The following is a 21,699-nucleotide window of genomic DNA, read 5'->3' as shown; positions in this document are numbered from 1 at the left end:
ACTTTACCACCCAATAGGCTTATTTTTTTTTAAAAAACATTTCATTGCAAACCTACTTACTGGTCTTACATAAGCTGAAGCACACAGCGATCATTGGCTGATACGAAAAACCAACAAGAAAATAATTTGAAGTCACCTACAGGTCATGTGAATAACCGATAAATAGTTGGATAAATAAATTTGGCACCCAAGAGACTTAAGTTAATGGTCTTTTATTGGAAAAAAAAAGACTAGCATTTACAACTTGGAATGGACATAATTGTAATTTGCTGAACAGCCATGTCGTCATTGTGCTGAAGTCCTATGTAGATATATACTCTGACGGCTCCAAGTTATGGTACAGAACAGAAGATAAACACGAGAGTCCAAGACACTCCCTTATCATAGGTAACTTTTTAAAAATTCAGTGAACGGTAAATTGCCTGACATCCGTTTCACTATAGTGCAATGCAGACACGTTAACCAAGTTTTATACAGACATGCCATCCATTTTTTTATATTATTTTTTTAAATTAAGATCTTCAATCCTGGTAATTGTTTTGTGAGCACACTGTTAAGTATGAAAACGATTCCACTCCAGGGACTGTCATACAATTACAACCTTCTATTGCAGTTTTCGCTTGCCTTAGCATTCAAAAAAATTAACCAACTTTTCAGGAACAATCATCCTGGTACAATATACAAACTGGAAAAAACTAAACTACTCCCACGAAGAACATAAAGTGGAATTAACAGAGCCAGGCTGTGCTCAACTGTCAAGCTGCATGCATGAAAAACTGGCCAGCCCAAACAGTGTATTTATTAGTATGGAACTTCATAGAGTCCAATTGCTTTTGTTTTTAAGGTAGTACAAGTTTTACTGATGCATGGCTTGAAGATCTTTGGGGACAGGACCACTGATCATTACATGCAGAGTTTGTGGACAGGTTATTTTTTTCTTTGACATTCAGTAACTTTTGCTATACAGAAACAGAATGAATAAATGAACATTTTGCAAGAGGTAAGTAAAAGATTTCAACTTTTTTTCTAGGAAGGGGAAAGGTAAAAGTCTTCATTTTGCAGTCATCATCTGTACGAATTCTGTAAAAACAATCAAGGATGAGAATTTAATTGAAGTTTGCTTTCAAAAAGTAATTCAATACAAATCAGTATCAGCAGCTGTTCAGATTTGCCTCTTTGCACACAGCAAGGTAAGATAGCTGCTTCAGAACAAAGCACTAATAAGCCTGAGCCGATGTGGCAACACATTTCTGGTGTCTCGTTTCACCCTATATTCTTTTGAGTTTGGAGCTGTCTACTTCCAAATAGTTTACTTCGAAACTGAAGGAGCCAGCACATAACTGATTTGAAGTAAACACGGCTGGTAAGAGGGAAATAGCAGACTACGATTTCAAGCAACCATCATACAAGATTTGAAAACAATTAATTGAGAAATGTTCCTACTGGCAAAATTAGCCAATTGTAATGTTTCAGACTTTAAAAAATGAAAAACTACTGTTAAAAGCTGCAAAAACAGGACCCTCCGCCATTTAATGAGGGGGGGATGGGAAAAGGCAGCCATCTTTCGTAACTCTCTTGTTCTGCATGAACGTCACCTATGAAAACAGACCCATTACTCAGCAGTTGTTATGCTTAAGAACAAATGACAGAACTGTTCTGTGGTGATTGGTCTAAGAGTTCTCCTAGTCATGTGATTAATTACAAGTCAGTGAAAAGTCTGTCCTGCATAGCTACATATGATAATGTTGTATACTGTACACAAACAGGCAGACTGGGAACTTTGATGACCTAATAGTTAATAAAGTAGTCCTAGCAACCACCTTGCTCTGCACCTCAATAGGCCACAATTTGAATTTACCATGTTATAGAACTTTTAAATATGGTCAAATTTGTAACAAGTCTGCCACTTGCAGCAACATGGGCCAGCTTTATTTGCATTCCTCTATGAACTTCCTTAAGTTGTTGACATTTTTACTCTGCACCATATTGCAACAGTGCTTGTAAAAATTCAGTTCTTTAAAGGTTAATATTTGGCTGTCATTTTTCCAGCCACACCTGTTAAGGCAGTGATTTATGCCAGGACCTGTCCCACAATTAGTGCTCAACTAACCATTCTTCACAGGTACTAAGCAATTCACCCATAGCCAGCATATTAGTGCCAGATTCACTCCTTAGCATCCCACCAGAATCAGTGGATAATAGTAACTTGCATTTTTATAGCACTTAATATAGAAAAATACCCCAAGGTGTATGACAGGCATAATCAAAAAATGGACTGAGGCAAAGGAGGAGATATTAGAAGGTGGGTTAAAAAGAGGGAATTCCAGAGCGTGGGGCCTAGATGGCTGAAGGCAGAGCCATTAATGGTGGGGTGAAGTGGAGGGGAAGGGGAGATAGCAGTCAGAAATGGAAACTCTTGTTCAACTGTAGCCTAGGGACAAGCATTCCCACAACTACTCTAGCAGAGATTAGCCATCTCTGAACAGAGCAGGGATCAAACCTAGGACCTTCCCAGCCTGCCATAACACTGACTGCAAATCTTAAACCAGTCTTCTGTTTCTAGCCTCTATTCCAGTGAGAAAATTTGACCAAACTTATATTTGGTTTCAGTACACTGGTCATGAATGCAAATCCATGTAAGAAGCTGTTTTTAAAAAGTAAATCCTTAATTGTAAGGTATCAGACTGGGCAGGGATGGGGATTTCCACACAGCCTCAGTGTCTAGACCTCATTTATCTATATAAAGTTACCTGCATGCTGAAATATAGGACTTGAAAAAAGGACTGGTCAGTTATGCAATAGGCCAAACAAATGAGATTTAATACAGACAAATGTGAAGTATGTGTATTAAGTGAAAAAGTGTAATATAAAGTATGCAATGAATGGAACAGAATTAGTAGAGAAATGGTGACCTGAAATTAATGGATTTGTCACTTTCAATGTCTTGACTGTGGAAAAGCAACTTAAAGCAAATAGTATGTTGGACTACATAATTAACAGTATAATTGAGGTTACATTAAGGCTTTACAATGGTCACACTGAAAAGAACAGATTGGAGAGGGTGCAAAAAGAATAATCCCAAGGAAAAAGTGAATGCATTACAAAGAAACCCATGGCCTGCTTTAAAAGAGTTAGCTAAAAGGGGAGGAAAGAAAGGGAACTTTATCAAGCTATATAAAATGATAAGTTGGGTAAATCCTATTATTACTTCAAATAAAATGAAGCTACCAAGATCAGACGACATTCAAGATTAAGTGATATTTACCATCTCACATTTAGCTCAAGGCTGACAACCAGATTGGATATACCGATCCAAAGGAGATCTGATAAATACTCTCCATTGTAAATTAACATGTTTGCACATTTTCCAGAAAGGCAAAACTTTCACTTATATAAGCAAGCCCTTCAATCGTATATACTGAATTAATTCATTCTTGCTGTTCTGGTCCCACCCATCCAATACTCAAGAGGCCAGTCCACACATGAACCCCAGAATTGGTATGCTAATGGACTACAAAGGATCAAGCTCAACCCTAATCTCACCAGATGTCTACACACTTTCCAGCATAGATCATGTGATCAGGAGCCAGAACTTTGGCTGATTTTTTAAAAAAACTGCCACAGCCCAAATGCCAAGGGCAATTGTAGTGCCGATACAACAGTCTCAGCTGAGATCAGCCGAAGATCAGAAATCAAACCAAGGACCTTTAGTCTCCAGCTCAGTACTGCAGAAGGCAGCACACTGGCCTACTAAGCCTATTGGAAGCTTCCAGCCAGTTATTTGAAATGGAGTCAAGTAATCAACAAACTGCCTTGCAGTTCAAATGCACAAGGGAAATATATCACCCATGCAACAGTTTAAAAAAAAAATGCAGCTTATTTGTAAAGTCTAAATTCAGCTCCCTGCAAGTGACAATGAAATCTAGCCAAAGCAGAAATACATAATTTAGCTCAATTCTTCCTCTAGTTGACTTTTAAAAAAACCTTCAACTGTTTGATTGGAAATATACTGTTCTGCTAGGATTTTAATCCTTTCTGCTGCAGTTGTAAATTACAGTTAAGGTTAACAGCCTCCTCCTCCACCCCCCCACTCCCCAAATTGTGAGCACTTTGCAAAAAGGTCCCAAATTTAATCCCTCTGGTACAGAAATTGTCTTGCCAGTGTAGCAGCAGGGTGCACAATTAAATACACAGGATTGTCAATATATCTAGGCTAGAGAAGGGAAAGGCTGAGGTTTTGCTCCCAACAACTCCAGTTTAAAGTGCAACCATGGACAGGACTGGGTTCCGCTGAGACGCCCAAGTGAATGGCCTCAATACCCAGGTTCACACAAAAATGGCCAACGGCAAGATACTGGAAGGCTGCCACAGTGGAATGTATTACAGCATAAGTTGACACCTTCCAAGGAGGCAAAATGGAGGGAAACAAAAAGGAAAATCAATACATCTAGTATGCATGTATGAATACAAGAGAATGAATATATAAACTGATCCATATTCCCTGCATTCAGGACATTACTGACACGTGGTTCTCATACAGCAAATTATTTAAACAAAGTAAGCCTCATGTCCCAAAGAACAGGTGGGGTTTGGAGGGGGAGGGTTGCATTCATAATTTATTAATGCTGTTAACCTCAAAAATGCAATCTTTTTTGGATCACTTGGAAGCATTACATTGTAGCATACAGTTTTACACCAGTGGCAGACAAGAGCCTGTAATCAAATTGCGATTGACAAATGATTGACAAGATTTCTTGTACTATTCATACAGGGATACACAAGCTTCTATTAGTTCCACTTCTACCCTAGATAAAAAAATATGCACTTACCTTCATAGTTGACTTGGCCATCACCATCAATATCTGCTTCTCTAATCATTTCATCTACTTCTTCGTCTGTCAATTTCTCACCTAGGTTTGTCATAACGTGACGGAGCTCTGCCGCACTGATGTAACCATTACCATCCTGAGAGAGAAATTCAGTGGACTTTTAAAATATTTAAATTCTTTTCTAAAGATTTTTCTCCCATGTGAAGGGTCTTCACACTAAGATCAGTGAAATAACAGTAACCTATTCCTACATGAATTTATGATACACCAGTGTGAGATGCACATAAAAGCAATTTGTAAGAAACATGGCATCTCATCGTAACAGATTGGGATCAATCTGGGCATGATCCAAAGTCCAGTCACTCTGGCACTGCACATTAAACTTGCTAGGACACCACTGACGTTTCTGTAAACATAACCAATGTTTGGATCAGCAATGTAACAAATTAAAAGGGCACCACTATTTGAGAGGGATTCTACCCCCCAGGAGTTTACAAAAGAGCCTTCCTATATCCAAAAATACTCATTCACCTTGATCCAAAGGCACCTTGTGCAGCACTTACAAGCTGAGAATTTCCTGCATCTTATAATGAATCAGATAGATGCCACAAGCCTAGCACTGCAGCAAGCAGCAATAGGCATCACTGACACACCTGATTTTGGACTGGAACAAATTTGAGGGCACAGGAAAGGTACTTAACAATGAAGTAATCTACACAGGTTAAAAGGAATGCCAGAGAAAAGTATTTGGATCTGCTTGAAGTACATTAATATTTCAACATTTACTTACAACAAGCACAACTGGAAAGGACTTAATTGTTGGCTTAGAGTTAGCAAAAAATAGTAAAGGCAAATTGAAGTTATATTGCCACACTAATAGCAATAAGCCCTCAATCTCAAGTCAGTGAGAGAATGGAGGGGAAAGTATACTCTTTCAAGGTCATTGAAGTACCTCTAATGCCAACAATCTGCAAGCTGAACCCTGACACTCAGCTATGATTGACTGTGGCGGGCTCAGTGCCGGAGGAAAAAAATGGAGGGAACCACAACCTCGGCAATGGAAGAGTTTAATCCTCCTGGGAACACCTTTAGGTTTCTAGGTTCCTTTAGGAGTTTGACGAAGGGTCACCAACCTGAAACGTTAACTCTTTCTTTTGCCACAGATGCTGCCTGACTTGCTGACAGCATTGTTTTTATTACCTTTAGGTTTCTGGTAAACTTGAAATATCCTACAAACTACAGCTTCTATATCTGTACAACTTCTACAACTGTAGCCAGAGTGAAGAAACCAGTAGACTGTTCAAAAGACAGTCCATACCCCACAGCCAAGAGACTTCTGCAAAAAGTTTCTAGTCTTAAAACACCACCCCTCCCCCTCTGGATAGTGACTGACTTCAAAATACTAATCCATACAGATTTCCATTTTAAATATTTCCCCAACCACCAGGTGCTAGAATCTGCACAAAGTTAATCAAAGCCTGTTCCGCCATTCAATATCATGGCAGATCCACCTAAACTCCACTGTCCTGCCCTATTCCTCGATTCCCTTGGTGTCCAAAAACCTATCCATCTCAGCCTTGACTATATTCAATGATTCAGCATCCACAGTCCTCAGGCGTGGAGAATTCCAAAGATTCACAATCCTGAGTGAAGAAATTTTTCCACATCAGTCCTAAATGGCCAACCCCTTATCCTGAGACTATGATCTAGTTCAAGACTCTCCAGCCAGGAGAAACAGCCTCTCAGCATCTACCCTGCCAAGCCCTCAGAATTTTATACGTTTCAACAAGATTACCTCTCATTCTTCTAAACTCCAGAGAATATAGGCCCATTCTACTCAATCTCAGGACAACTCTCATCCCAGGAAGCGACCTAGTGAACCTTTGTTGCACCTCCTCTATGGCAAGTATATCCTTCCTTAGGAAAGGAGACCAAAACTGTACCCAGTACTCCAGGTGTGGTCTCATCAGAGCCCTATATGATTGCAGCAAGATCTCCTTACTCTTGTACTCCAACCCTTGTGCAATATTACACTAGCAGTATTTTTTAAATGCATACCTTGTCAAATACACGGAACGCCTCGCGAATTTCCTCTTCACTATCTGTATCCTTCATTTTCCTGGCCATCATGGTCAAGAACTCAGGGAAGTCAATAGTTCCATTACCTAAAAACAAAAGAAACATTCATTCAAGAGAACAAACTATTATGACACATTTAAGGCTTAAAGCAAAAAATACTACAATATCCAAAAAGCCACAGTCTTTTACAGAACAGGCTGATGCACCCAGTTTTATAGATGCAAGCTTAACAGTCTATATTGAACAGTGGCAAAGAACAACTTCCATCCAGGTAAACTTGTTTTGTATACTTACTAAGAGACTAAAGAACTTATCCAATGTTTACATGCAACTACACAAGATCTAAATTGTAAGAGTTAAAAATGCTGGTCATAGCTACAATTAAAAGCGGCTCAACAGCTAGCAAATCTTAATTTTCTAAATCAGGATGCGACCCCATACACCGTTTCTGCTGACCTAATTAAAGCTCCAATCCAATCTCATTAAACCATAAATAGATCCTTCTGAAATTATCCAGCTAGGCAAGTTCAGAGACACCAAGTTAATGAGAAACTTCAATGTTTGTAGTTAATTATGCTCTATAATAGCTTTCATTGTTCTCATTTCAATTGTACCTTAACAGCACAATTTTCACCTTGTAATTAACTACAGGATACAGCAGAGCCAGCAGTATCTGTGCTCCAATTATCCACCTTCCTGATATTGTCAGTTTTTGCAAGACAAAAGGCTTGGGCAAGCTTTTGCCTCTGCAGATTGTAAATACCAAACTTGTCCAACGGGAATCAACCAGAGCTCAGGATAGATTAAGTACAATGCCTTCAACTCATTTGCATTCCCTATAACTAGCAAACTGCCAATGTTTGGGGCACGATTATTTGGTGTGTATGAGGAAGGAGATGTCCTCAATTATGGCAGATAGAGTTCCACTATTACTATTTGGATTATACTCCAAGTACCACCCTTATAAAACAAGTCTCAGTACCTTGCTTCCTGTACAGTCTTCACATTTTTCTTAATATTTAAATATCACTAGCTGATGTGGAAACCAAATATACCACTAGCAGAGCATGTAACATCTTCAATATCCTGGTTTACTACACCTTAAGAATGGCACCAATGTTGACCAAAACCAGACTGCCAAGCTACAGTAAACAGGTCAGTTTCTGAATTGGCCACTGCCATGCTGAATCTCATCCTGCTTAAGCATCAACTGGTTTGGGAACTGAAATGGAACTCCAGCACTGAACAGACTGCAGTGATGGAGATGCCGGTGATGGACAGGTTATAGTCCAACAGTTTTATTTGAAAATCACAAGCTTTCGGAGGCTTTCTCCTTCGTCAGGTGACAAAGGAGAACACACCTGACGAAGGAGAAAGCCTCCAAAAGCTTGTGATTTTCAAATAAAACTGTTGGACTATAACCTGGTGTTGTAAGATTCCTTACAGACTGCAGTGATGCATTTTACAGCAATCTTTGCATGTTACCATTTCAATAAAGCCAGTTTGTTGCTCTGAATGGCACTTTTACATATTTGAAACCAGCAATCTGGATGCAGTAAAACTGAAGAATTATGTATATGACCCAGTGCTTGAATAAGTGGGTGAATGCAAAGCATAAAACAAACATTTTGGCACATACACATCACAAAACAGTCTTCACCTCTGCAAATATGCACAATCCTAAGGATCCCTGTCATAACTACCCAAAGACACTGCCAATTACCCAAAAGGGAAACAGTGCTATCATTGTTGTATACTAATAAATTGTTTACAACAGAAACAATGCATCAGTAAGTCAAAACACAGAACTCCAGACCTTAGCACTCATGATTTCTTCATCACCCCCCTCAGGTTAGGGAACCCCAGTTTGAAAACCAATGCTGTACAGCAGTCAGCAGCAAAAACGATGACTATTTTTCTTTCTCCCCAACTTGGACACTGCAGCAACCCAATAGACCAGGAACTCGTTTGAGCCAGATTAGGGACTTCACATGTGAGCCACTTGAGAAATGTAGTAAAAAGAGTCTGTAGTCCAAAAGCATTTCAGATTTTTATAGCTGCCTCATGACCTTTGCCATTGTGGCATTTTAGGTGCAAGTTACTGCCATACACTAATTCTGCTACTCAAATCCATTTAGCCACTATCAGGGTTGCTAATTTCCCTAGCGACATGTTTAAACTGTTCACTAGAACCAGAGCCATGTAAAGTGATCAATTACAAAAAAAAACAAAAGTGGTATGACAGCTGTGCAGAATTACACTGCAAAGTCCAAAAATAACTGATAATTCATATTTTTGCCAGACAGTGAAGTCACTTCATTCTTGAACACAGGCAGCCTCATAAGGGTGTAATTTACCTTCTTTAATTTCCATGGACTGTCGAGTTCAAAACCTGAGTAAGAGTCCCAAACCAGTTGGTCAGCTGAACAAAAATCTTTTATTGCTGCCAGAAGGCAGAAATAATTTTTAATGTCTTCACTTTTCAAGTATTACAAGTCTGCAATTAGTTAATTAGCTAGGGATTCAAATGAAACAAAAGATGTCATTATTAGTGTCCTCATTCAGCCAAGTTAGGAATAGATTGAATTTGGTTAGTAATGAATGAGTCATGCCACTAATTAGTTGGGCATAATGCTCAGAGCTGTGCCTTCCCTGTTGGTAGAAACAGGCCATTTATGCTGCATGTCAATATAACGACAGGAGAGGCGCTGCACTGGAAAAAACAGGCCTGCTACATTCCCATATGCCTATTACACACGATGTGATTCAGAGGTGAAGGGAAAAGACTAAAACTGTCTATACAGACTGCACATCGGACCACCCAAGTTTTTAATCCAAAAGCAGCCACATCCATGGCAGCTAAGTCTTGAAATTTGAAAATTAAAGAAAACTGAATCCTCATTAAAATTTAATTTTAAGTTAGTATGTGTAATTTCCAAACTGCTCTTCACCACATCATTCTCCAGAAGTTAACATGCATTCTGTTGGATTGGATTGTTAATTGCTGGCACAGCAAGGGCTAACTATCCCCTCAGCCCAATACAAGGACACTTCAGTCAAGATCAGCAAATTAAGACCAAAGACCTTTAGCATACAGCTCAGTACCATATCAAGCAAGATATTTCTCAGCCATTAGGGGTCAAAATGTTCTGCTTGACAGGAATTCAATTAAGTCAACTTGTAAGGTCATATACTGTTGCCCACTTTTTTTAAATTCTTTTGAGAATACACTCATTTAAGTAGAACTTTAGAACTGCAAATTGACTGGTTCCTATATAATCACAATCATTACAACACAGGAGGAAGTCAAGCCTGCACCAGCTCTTGAGCAATCCAGTTAGTCCCATTTCCTTGCAAATTTTTTTCCCTTAAAATATTCATTCAATTCCTTTTTGAAAGCCACATCCAACCTTTCAGGCAGCACATTCCCGATCATAATTATGCACTGCATAAAGTTTTTCCTCACATAACCTTTGGTTCTTTTGCCAATCACTTTAAATCTGTGTCCTCTGGTTCTCAACCCTTCCACCACTGGGAACAGTTTCTCCATTTACTTTATCTAAACCCTTCATGATTTTGAACACTTCTATCAAATCTCCTCTCAACCTTCTCTGCTCTAAAAAGGAGAATAATCCCAGCTTCTCCAGTCTATCCACATAAGTGAAGTCCCTCATCCCTGGAACCATTCTTGTAAATCTTTTATGCACCCTCTCTAAGGCCTTCACATCCTTTCTGAAGTGTAGTGCCCAGAATCAGACAATACTCCAGATGTGGCCAAACCAGTGTTTTATAAAGTTTAAACATGACTTATTTGCTTTTGTATTCTATGCCTTTATTTATAAAACCCAGGATTGCGTATGCTTTTTAAAAAAAAGACACTCAACCTGTCCTGCCAGCTTCAAAGATTTGTGCATATAAGATGCAAATATAAGGAGTCTTACAACACCAGGTGTCCATTTGTCCACCCCAGTCCATCACCGGCATCTCCACATCATGGCATATAAGATGCACTAACTTTAGAAACCAATATTTAATCCAAAGGATTAATGAAATGGCCTAATTTAATAATGCAGCCACTCAATATATCCTAAGGCAGTTAGTGTTAGCAAAGACTTCAGTAAGCTAATTAAATTTTAGGCTTAAAGTGACATCCATCAACAGAATGTATTCTTGCTGTTTGAGTTCACTTAGACCCCAATTAAATTACTTCCTCCATTATATGTTTGTCAATAGGTAACGTGTGACTTCTGCGCCGCCGCCCCCCCCCCCACCCCAACAGGTGATTTGAGGACATGTTTCCAAGGGTACCAGGATTCCAGCAGCTTGCCCAACTCGTTAGCCATAATGTGACCCTATCCAAAAAGTGTCAGGCTATTTTTAACCATTGTGAGGGTGAGGAACAGCAGAGTCCAGCCTGATCCTGTTCTTACCCAATGACAACAATCAGGAGCAAGGAACTGAATTTATCCCCCTCCTCCTAGCCCAGGGAAGCAGAACTCTGTTGCTCCCACTGCCTCTCTAGCCAATATCAAATGACTCAGCACAGAACAAAGGTTGAGGATTGACATACTTTGCATAATAGTTGGGAGTACATTGGAATGCTATATTACTTTCAAGAATGCATGCAGGCTGTGTAGCCCTGGGATGCAGCAAATCTAAATTAACAGCTCTCAAATGAGACTTGGAACAAGCCTTTTCTGGTGGGCACACACCTAGAAAATAGTTAGTAAGATAATGTTTACTCTGTGGGAAAGAACAATCCCTAGAGTCTTAGAAGCCCAAAAGGCTAAATATTAGAATGCTGTGCTCAGCTGCATGTGTCAAGTGATAAACAAAAACAAGCCTCAAATCATTTTTAAACTCATCACCACTCACTGGGCAGACATCAACTTTCATCTCCAGTGACATTCAAGTAGTCAAAAGGATGATGCAGTCTTATTTTGGAATTTTTGTAATTTTACATTTTGAAACTACCTATAGGCATGATGTTCAATACTGCTGTACTAAACTTTTTTGGTTAAAACTAACTAGCCCTCAAAAAGGTGAAAAGGATTTCATATTGAGCCAGTTACTCCAATACCACAAATGGAAAAACACTTCAAGCCTTCCCACTCCATTCATTAGTAAATGATGCCAGTGATTAAGTGAACAAATCAAACCCTAGCAGTATGCGATAGAAGTTTGTTCAATGTTTGGTTTATGCTACAATTTGGCATGTAGTCAAAAGCTGCAAGGCAGTATAAAGCAAGCAAGTTCTCTAAAAACAGTGTTGTATTTACTCACATCAAGAACATATTACCACTGGAAAAACCTGTGTAGCACACCTACATCTAAAACAGGTTCATAAGTATTAACTCAGCAAATACTAGCCCTGGTGTTCTAAGCAGTCCAGTTTTGGCTAATGAACAATTGTGACAATTGGGGTTGGGGGAATGGATTGCAATCTGGCTACCTTCATGTAGCAAAGTGAAAAATCAACTGCCAAACTTACCATCAGCATCAACTTCATTGATCATGTCCTGCAACTCTGCTTCAGTAGGATTCTGCCCCAAAGACCGCATTACAGTCCCCAACTCTTTTGTTGTGATGGTGCCATCGCCATCTTTATCAAAGAGGGAGAATGCCTCTTTGAATTCTGAAAAGAACAGATGGTTAGGTTAACAAATGGGAGGAAACTACAATTACACAACCTGCGTAACATAACTTTTGACACTTCACAAGCCTCAAAACGAATCAATTTATCCTGGAAGGTCTTGCAATGCACAAAGTAAAACTTTGTTATGCCAACAGTGCCAGCAGGCTGCAACAGATTTGACAAACAATTAACATGCTAACACTACAGCTACAGTTCAATGTGCATAAATCACTGAAAACTGCCTTCTAAACCACAGGAAAATGTTTAGGATTTTAATTATCTACTGAAGGCGAGTCTGTTCTTTCCACCCCTTTTCCATTAGGGGATGAAATAATACAATCAGATTGTGACCACCAGCATACTGCCACATTCCACAAATCACCACCTATGTTTAAACTCACTTCTTGTGACAACTGCTTCACCTGAGTGCAGTTAGGTCATGAAATTGTGACAATGTCCCAATCAATCTGGTGGGGCAGTCAGTCACACTGCCAGCATGTTCAGGCTTGCAACCAAAACTACATGCACACAGCATAGATGGAACTGATGTATACCATTACTTAGCAACTTGAAGGCACCATCTAGTCAAAAAGAGTTTCTGGTAGGTGGAATCAGCTTTGGCATAACACTTGTGCCATGAATTTTATTTTAAATGTTTATACATGTTTTGCTGAGCTGTATTTTAAAGATAGTTAAAATTAACTTGCATGCTATAGAAATGTTTAGCTGATATTTTTTAGGGAGAATCAAAACTAAATTTTAAAGTTACGATCCCTTATGTAACATCCCTCTTCCTTCAGCACTGTGTAGTAAATAAGCATTAATTCAAAAGTAGACAGACCACAGTTCAGTATTACACCTTCAATGATGAGCCATTTCTCCATTGTTTTTTCTTTTCCTAGTTTCCGATTCCCCCCACAGCTGATATCAAAAGATGGTGCATTTGCTGAAATTACATCATCCTTGTAAATGGAACTCAATTAATGGTTTTGCCAAAGCTAGTCTGAATGTTGTCATTCTATGAGGCATTAGGAAATCAATCCATTTTGTTGCTGTATGAAACTTCAGCAAAGCATCATGCACAGGGTCAAAATATTCCAGAAAATAATTAGACCATTCTATAAATAAACTTAAATACAAAGATTCTCAGAACCTTTTAATTCACTGCTCAAGCTGTACTCTAGTCCATTTCTGTAATTTCTGTATTACAAATCAGCTGATCCACAATCTGAAACAAGCTTAAGGATGTACATATTACATTGAACAACATGAAAAAAAACATTAAATGCATATCAATTTAATTGCTCACTTTTACTTTGGATCTCCACTTGCATCAACACCAACTGTGATACAAGTTATAGGCATACTTGCATTGGCTCCATTCAGGGAGCCATGCTGAACGAGGATAAACGTCAATCAGGGAAATCAGTACGAGCTGGGTACTCTTCCAGAACTCGTGTTTGCTGCCTGCATTATTGGAACCACTCAATGTTAAGTGGAAACCCATAGGAGGGAAATTGAGTGACTATTATTTAAAACAGAAATATGCAGGAGGAGTAAAAGTTTTGAAAATATGCCTCCTTGGCCCTGCTTTTATATCTATTGAAGTGCATTCCAATTTCTCATTGTTTAAAAAAAAATCACATCACTGTTTAAGAGGAACTAGCCTATTTTGGCATTCACCCTACTGGACAGCATATTGTTTGGCCCATCAAGTTCTTAAAGCACTGTTATGGGCCCTATTCTAGCCTTTAAACTGGGTAGTGTTCACTGGTTGCCTCCTTTGTGCCTTTCTGGAATGGCTCTGAAGTTTATTGCTGGCAGCATTTGTAAATGTCCATACCATTTCCACCCAGTCATTCAAGAAACGCCTCCAGGCAAAAAAGAAATTTACAGTTGACAGGTATGTACATCATAAGGAAGTTCAATTATTTGTAGACAACTATAGCAGCGGTTCAAAACACACAGCATGTTATACATACCAAGGCCAAAGTATCAAATGCCGTAGCAACAATGTGTTTTGTACATGGCCCTCAAACCACAACTCCTTGGTAACAACCTGTGCCATCCCGACTACCTAAAGCCCCATTGGAGACACATCCTGTCCAACCTGGGGCAGGATCCTGATCTCTACAGGTTAGGCAGAACTTGCAGCTCCTCCATACTGACTTCTAACCATTAGAACATTCTTTGCTGCACCATATTTACAATTCACATCAGCTTTCTCTGAACAAGACTGCTCAGAATATCATGTCGAATCCTTAGCAGGATTGGCTAGCGTCAGCTGACAATCTGATGGAACAGTTTCTTCACCCCCTCGCTCAAGGGCCTGTAGTCCCTCAAGTTTTGGGAATCCCATCCTTTTTCCTGTCCTTCTCCTCGAGATAGATCAAAAAGCTGGGACACCTCGTCACAACAGAGTACAGCAGCTGGATCTACCAGGAGCCTACCTTGCCTGCCCTACAAAACAAAAATCCAGGTGTTTATCCTGTACAAACCTTTTCCTTCTCAGTGTATAATATTTCACTGAAAAACTAGTCTGATGCATATGTAAACATCTCAATATATGCTATTTACTTTTATAAATGTGCTCACTTTGTACAATAAAATCCTAAGTGTAAAAAGACTGCCAGATGTAGTCAGGTATACTAGAAGCAGATCAAGTTTAACCCACTTTTAGTCTGACCATGCACCATCTTGATAGAGAATGCCGATAGACAACATAGTCCCTGGCCTACATCATGCCATCAGGTCCACAGTCCAGGTCACCCTTCCTATCCTCCTTCCCTGTGAGAAAGTCCCACAACAAAGCCTTCTCAAAACATCAGTAGTTCATTCTGTGGGAAACAGCTATAACCACTCTTTGGCATTATGTTGGAACATAAATTTGATACGCTACCTTCAAAAATAGTTTTTTCTTCATTTGTAGAAGTTATTTTGCAGTCCAAATCTAAGTGAAGTCTAGACAAATTCCACAATTATGAAGCACTCTCACAATTAATGTACAGAAATAAAATTGTCACTTACCAGCAATCTGCTCCTCAGTCAGTTGGTCAGCCTGTAAGACACAAAGTGAATCCTTAAATGTAGTTAAGTTTTAACAAGTGTGGTAAAATAACTTTCCTTAAAAGCTACAAAGTGGATGGACTTTAGAAAGCAATATTCTGAAATTTGCACACGTCTATTGACTTGTCAGCTCGTTTATGGTAGAGGCAATTTGAAATAGAGGAATAGATTACACTTCAACAATACTCGAGGGGGGAAAAAAAGTCAGTGTTCTCCAATACTCAATATGAAAGACATACATTTCAGTCAATGGAAAGTTAAGAGTTTGGAAAGATCAAGCTTACTAAAGTTTGTGCATATTAAAGAACTTCCATTTAAACGGCGCCTTTAATATAGTAAAACGTCCCAAAGTGCTTCACAGGAGCATTATCAAACAAAATTTGACAGCCACATAAGGAGATATTAGGACAGGTGACCAAAAGCTTGGTCAAAGAGATAGGTTTTAAGGAGCATCTTAAAGGAGGAGGAGGAGGAGAGAGGCAGAGGGGTTTAGGGAGGGAATACCAGAGCTTACGGCCTACACAGCTGAAGGCATGGCAGGCAATGGTGGAGTGATTAAAATTGGGGATGAGCAAGAGGCAAGAATTGGAGTGCAGAGATCTGAGGGTTGTGGGGCTGGAGTTGGTTACAGATGGAGAGGGGTGAGGTCATGGAGGGATTTGAAAACAAGGATGAGAATTTTTTTTTTTTTTTAAATCGAGGCATTGCTGGACCGGGCCGAGCCAATGTAGGTCAGCGGGCACAGGGGTGATGGGTGAACAGGACTTGGTGCAAATTAGGATATGGGCAGAGTTTTGGATGAGCTCAAGGTTATGGAGAGTGAAAGATGGGAGGCCAGCCAGGAGAGCATTGGAATAGTCGAGTCTAGAGGTAAAGGCATGGATGACTGTTTCAGCAGGTGAGCTGAGGCAGAGGCGGAGACGGGTGACGTTATGAAGGTGGAAGTAGGCAGTTTTGGTGATGGAGCGGATATGTGGTTGGAAGGTCATCTCGGTCAAATAGGACGGCAAGGTTACAATCAGTCTGGTTCAGCCTCAGAACCAGGAAATTGAGTTTGCAATAGGGTCCAAAAATAATGGCTTCAGTCTTCCCAATATTTAGTTGGAGGAAATTTTTGTTCATCCAGTACTGGATGTCAGACAAGCAGTGAGACAAATGAGTGAAAAAGCTCAATCTTTATGCTCGAATATATAAGAGAAATGGGTATCAGGGAAGGAAATTCATACTACTTCAAAAACCAAGTTACAATCAAGTAATACAAGCTTCCGCATTCACTGGTGGTCAGGTTTTCAGGCCCAAGCTTAAGTCATGGATTGTCCTTAATGTTCTATATTTTTAAATCAGAAATGTTGCACAAAAAGGGCAAAGCAGCTAAGCTTTGGCAGAATATGGAGCTGCCAGAAATCCAATGGGAAAATAGCAGTGCCATGCACAGTAAATTTGGTTTGGGAACTCTAGAAAGACTAAACACTGATATCAAGACATGTCCAGCATTGAAGTCAGGTTGAGCAGCATTCCAGATCCAGTTTTAAAAAACCATCTGGATTCATGTTTTGAGCAACGGTGGCCTCTCTCATCACATTTGCTGAAATTTCGTTAATCTTCGGGCAGATCATCAATGATGAATTACAGATTATGCAGAAGTCACATGAGCATATTCTATACTTTGGCAACATGATCCATGGCACTGTAGAGGCTCATCTAGCTGTGTGGAGCTGTTGGGAGCCATTCCAGATTGAATAGGTGCTTGGCTCTTAGTATCACAAGATGCCAATGAGTCTACCATCATGCCTGAAGGCTGCTTCAAAGACAACAAGAAAGGACTTCATCTTTCAGTTCTCATTGGAGGTTGTCTATGTGTGAAAGAGACAAGGTGGGCAAATGCCTTAGATCTGGTTCAACGTGGAGTTATTTACTACACATATTTTGTCATATCCAAGGCTGAATCTGTGCTGAACCCAATCCGTTCCCACATTAGACCATGTGCCAATGCAACCACTAATGTGACAAGAACAAAACATTTCCAAACCAAATTCAACTTCACTACACAAGTATCAGAAAGATAGATAATCCAAAACATGTGAGCTTCAAAATGCTTGACATGAAATCATTTTCAATCTGCTCAGTATTAGGATAGATTTTGCAGCAAGGCAATAAGTGTACACCAAAATCACTAATTGACCCTTCGGCTTGATAGATTGTCCATCAATGCAAGCATGTTTGTAACATGTGCATCCTGTTTTCTCTGCCATATCTGGGATGGTGGCTGCAATAGCTCTGCTTGCCCCAAATTTCAGTGTAGGCCTTCAATTTAGCAGTTCGCTTGCTAGCATGTTCCCTGATTTGATCCACTTTGCAGACAACTTGAAGGGAACAAAATTTGCAGCCAAGTACCTGGTCTTCAGTTTCACAAGTTCAAAATCAAGCATTCTTGTGTCCCAGTTTTCTTCCCAGAGCCAGGCGAAAGTATTTAGTGATATTGAAAGGAGTTTCAATAAAACACAGGTCTTTAGGGAACTGAAAGCAGAATTTCTGGCTCAAATCAATGGAGAAACTGGGTGTTTAAAATTGGAACAAAAATAAAACTGGTTTTAAAGTCAGTACAGAATGTTACAGTCATGAAGAAGAAAGTAGAGTAGAAAACAATTCAATTTCTATGAAGTGTTTGTTCTCCATGAGGGGGCAGTGACATTCCCTATTTTGCAGTCTGCACATCACCTATTGAAAGATTGTAACATTGACAGTTCTGTAAGTTTGTATACTGGGGCCCACCCACTAAACTGGGAAAATGTGTTTTAACTGGCCTGGAAAAGGTGGGTGTGTAAGAGAGCAAAGCACTGGCAATCATCCAGGTAAAAAAACATGCCCTATGAGGGGACTGAACACATTCTTACAATTCATAATTTGATTTGTCTACTCCCTCAAAATAAAACTATCTGACCGATCACCATACTGTTTGCTGTTCTATGCCCTAACGTATATGTTTAACTTCAGATCCAAAAATAAAGTTGCATCACAATTCTCAGCATGCAACATATACCACAATTAAAGGTATCCAATGAAAATAATTTGCATGTAGCTCACTGTTGCCCAAGATCAGTATCTCAATATCCAAACACCCTTTTAATGTACAACTAAGAAAAACTTAAGCACATTTACATTGTGTGCATTGTTCATTATGCTTCACTTCAAACCATACCCTTTAATGAGCACATGCTTTACATAAATTCACAAAATCACACTAATAAGGATTTTTTTTAGAAGTATAAATTCTAAAGCAGTATTGACTCAACAAATAAACCAATTCTAATTACATCATTTATGACTTCATACCCTGTGTAGCCATCAGGTAAAATGTTACAATTGAAATTGAGTTTTTTTTAAAAGTGGGATTATATAAACAATATAATTCTGCCATTTTAATAGCTTAAGCACAACACAAGTTAATTACAACATTTAGGAACTTGCTTGCAGCTTCCAATTCTTCAACCAACACACCCAAAACCTAACCACAGCCACGTGCAGTACAAAAATCCAGCCAGGTCAAACACAAATTTATTACCTGGGAGCTTTTTTTTAAAAAAAAAATCTATTTTACATTAGTGATTTACATGCTGGTGCAGGTAATGCCACCCGTATACAAGACATTGGCAAAGTAACAACAGAATTGTAGGCTATCCTAAAAAGAAAAGGTACTTAAGCTCTACATTCCAGTGACAAAACAATGGATCATTTGAAGCAGAGAAATCTGCAATTACGTAATGTACTTGCCGTAAAGCTAGTTGCGTGCAAATTTAGAAGTTTGTTAAGCTCATTGGTGCATCAGATTATACACACATACCTCTACTCTTAATTTGAAAGGAGGTCCAATTTCAAACTAATTAGGGACCTGTTTAAGCAGATGGGGCCTTCAAAATAAACTTAACAGCAATTTACTCAGCCAAAAACTGCCTTAGCAACCATGTGGACTTCGTTATAACCTTTGGATTGCAGATTCAAAGAAGTCACCGTTAAACAGTGCCATAAAAAAACGAAATCCGGCACAGGGAGGGGGTCCGCCCTTTGGGCACTGGCATTTTTAACCAAAGGAGACATGAAAAAAATATCAGCAAAATCACTGCGATAATTTTGCAGAATACACGGTGGGGATGCTGTCGCTGCACGCATCAGACATTGGAGCAAGAAACCGCGCGCTTTGCGAAACGATGTATACAAGAGGATATAAAAATATCCCGAAGCAGACTTTTAAAAAAAAAACACAGGAGCTCCATTAATGCATCGAGGTTAATGCCAGCAGCCTCTCCCACTTCCCATTCAACAAGCCGGTGTGCAAAAAAAAAACCACGCTGAACACAGCCTTGGGATAAGCACCAGCCGGTTAGATCGGTCGGTCGCAGCGCGCGGATCAGGAAGAGCTCGCGCCCACCACCCACCCCCAAGCCACTTGCTGCAAGAAGCGGAGCGGTTATCTCTCTCTCTCTCTGCCACATATCAAACCCGAAACTACCCTTCTACATCAGAGGCGTTAATCCCGTCGCCCGCGGAAAGGAAAATGAATTAAAAACACTTCATAACGGCGCGAGCCGCATCACCAGCGCTCCCGTCCCCTCACACCGGCCGCCATTTTGATCGTTCCCCCCTCCCTTCACCACGCGACAATCAGTAATAATTATCAGTAAAAATACAAATAGTTTTATGGAGACTATACTATATTGTGTGTATATATATATATATGGTCTTCATAAAATATATTATATGAGGCGAGCAGGTTTCTCTCTGGCCGGGTATACGCACCATGTCGAATAGGGGGAATGCGCGCTAACTGCAGACACAACCAGCTCCTCCACACGTCGCGATCCCACTGGCGCCGATTACCGCGCTCTTCCTCCACTACCCTCTACTTATATACTACGTATCCCTCCGCCGCAAACAGCAAGAGAATGGGGGGGGGGATGGGCGGCAGGAAACAAAAGAGCCTGCAATAAAACTAATCCGCCTGCACCAGACTTCACTCCCTTTCTCCTCCCCCCCCCCCCCCCCCCCCTCTCTGTCAAAGTAAATCGTTGCTGTCGAATATCTGTCCAACACCCGCGTTTCTTTTGAATTGTGCCGACTCGGACTTATATCGCGAAGGGGTACGGTTACTAGTCGTTGGGGCTGCGTGGTGAGGCTCGGTTGCCTGCTTCGCGTGGAAGGGGTGGGGGAGGGGAGGGGAGGGGAGGGCGACTGGGGAAAGTGGGGGTGGGGGGAGGGGAAGTCCGGTCAATTTGTCTTGCGTGGTGTGATTGGCCCAGGCGCACCTGCAATGGGAGAGCGGATGTGTCGCGCTCTGCGATTGGTCGCGGTGTACCTGCAATGCGTCAAGTCATGATGCTTATGTGGTTGTGATGGGGGGAGAGTGGGAGCGGATGGAAGTGTTGTGGAATTGTAGCTCGGTGTTACTGTCCAGGTGGGAAACGCCAGCCAAATAAACGGCAAACTAGAGACGTCCCCCTCCCCACCCGGAAACACCGGAGCAAAGAGAGAGAGAGAAAAAAAAATGCGTTGTTATTTCACCCTGTTTTCTTATTTAGTTTATGTTTTAACTTGAAAGGAGTTTTCCTCCCTGTTTTATGTTTCTGTACCAAGGGAGGTAATGTGGAATCTACCTAGAGGAGACTCTTATGTACATTTTAGTATTTTGCAAAATCGTTACGCTTTTGGAAATTGAATTATTTTAGTCAGTAGATGGATTCTGAAGTTAAAATGAATGAATGAATGAATGAACGTTGTTGAAATGTACAACTAAGAAAAACTTAAGCACATTTACATTGTGTGCATTGTTCATTATGCTTCACTTCAAACCATACCCTTTAATGAGCACATGCTTTACATAAATTCACAAAATCACACTAATAAGGATTTTTTTTTAGAAGTATAAATTCTAAAGCAGTATTGACTCAACAAATAAACCAATTCTAATTACATCATTTATGACTTCATACCCTGTGTGTAGCCATCAGGTAAAATTAGGTGGGTTATGTAAATTGACACATTTCAGAGATGGAAACATAAATCAGCTGAGTTATATATACTGCAGCTTGCTTGACT

The 21,699-nt window shown here is 40.0% G+C and overlaps 1 protein-coding gene across 1 annotated transcript; it reads right to left on the bottom strand.

Moving 5' to 3' along the window:
• Window positions 1-196: 196 nt before the first annotated feature.
• calm1a (calmodulin 1a) lies at window positions 197-20,511 on the bottom strand. Its single transcript, XM_067992067.1, has 6 exons — window positions 20,404-20,511; window positions 15,571-15,601; window positions 12,400-12,543; window positions 6,888-6,994; window positions 4,830-4,965; window positions 197-1,080 (listed from the first exon to the last, which is right to left on the bottom strand). The coding sequence occupies exons 1-6, from the start codon at window positions 20,404-20,406 to the stop codon at window positions 1,052-1,054; spliced, it is 450 nt and encodes a 149-aa protein (XP_067848168.1). The 5' UTR covers window positions 20,407-20,511; the 3' UTR covers window positions 197-1,051.
• Between the last annotated feature and the right edge of the window lie 1,188 nt (window positions 20,512-21,699).

The sequence above is a fragment of the Heptranchias perlo genome, chromosome 10, assembly GCF_035084215.1.
Source record: "Heptranchias perlo isolate sHepPer1 chromosome 10, sHepPer1.hap1, whole genome shotgun sequence".
NCBI classification, from domain to species: Eukaryota; Metazoa; Chordata; class Chondrichthyes; order Hexanchiformes; family Hexanchidae; genus Heptranchias; species Heptranchias perlo.
This window is presented reverse-complemented; position numbering and strand designations above follow the sequence as displayed.

Excerpts from the sequence above, each read along its gene's own strand:
- calm1a (XM_067992067.1), bottom strand. Across the intron at positions 12,544-15,570 it reads GACTGAGGAGCAGATTGCTG|AATTCAAAGAGGCATTCTCC; the intron begins GTAAGTGACAAT and ends TGTTCTTTTCAG. Across the intron at positions 4,966-6,887 it reads CGTTCCGTGTATTTGACAAG|GATGGTAATGGTTACATCAG; the intron begins GTATGCATTTAA and ends TTTCTCTCTCAG.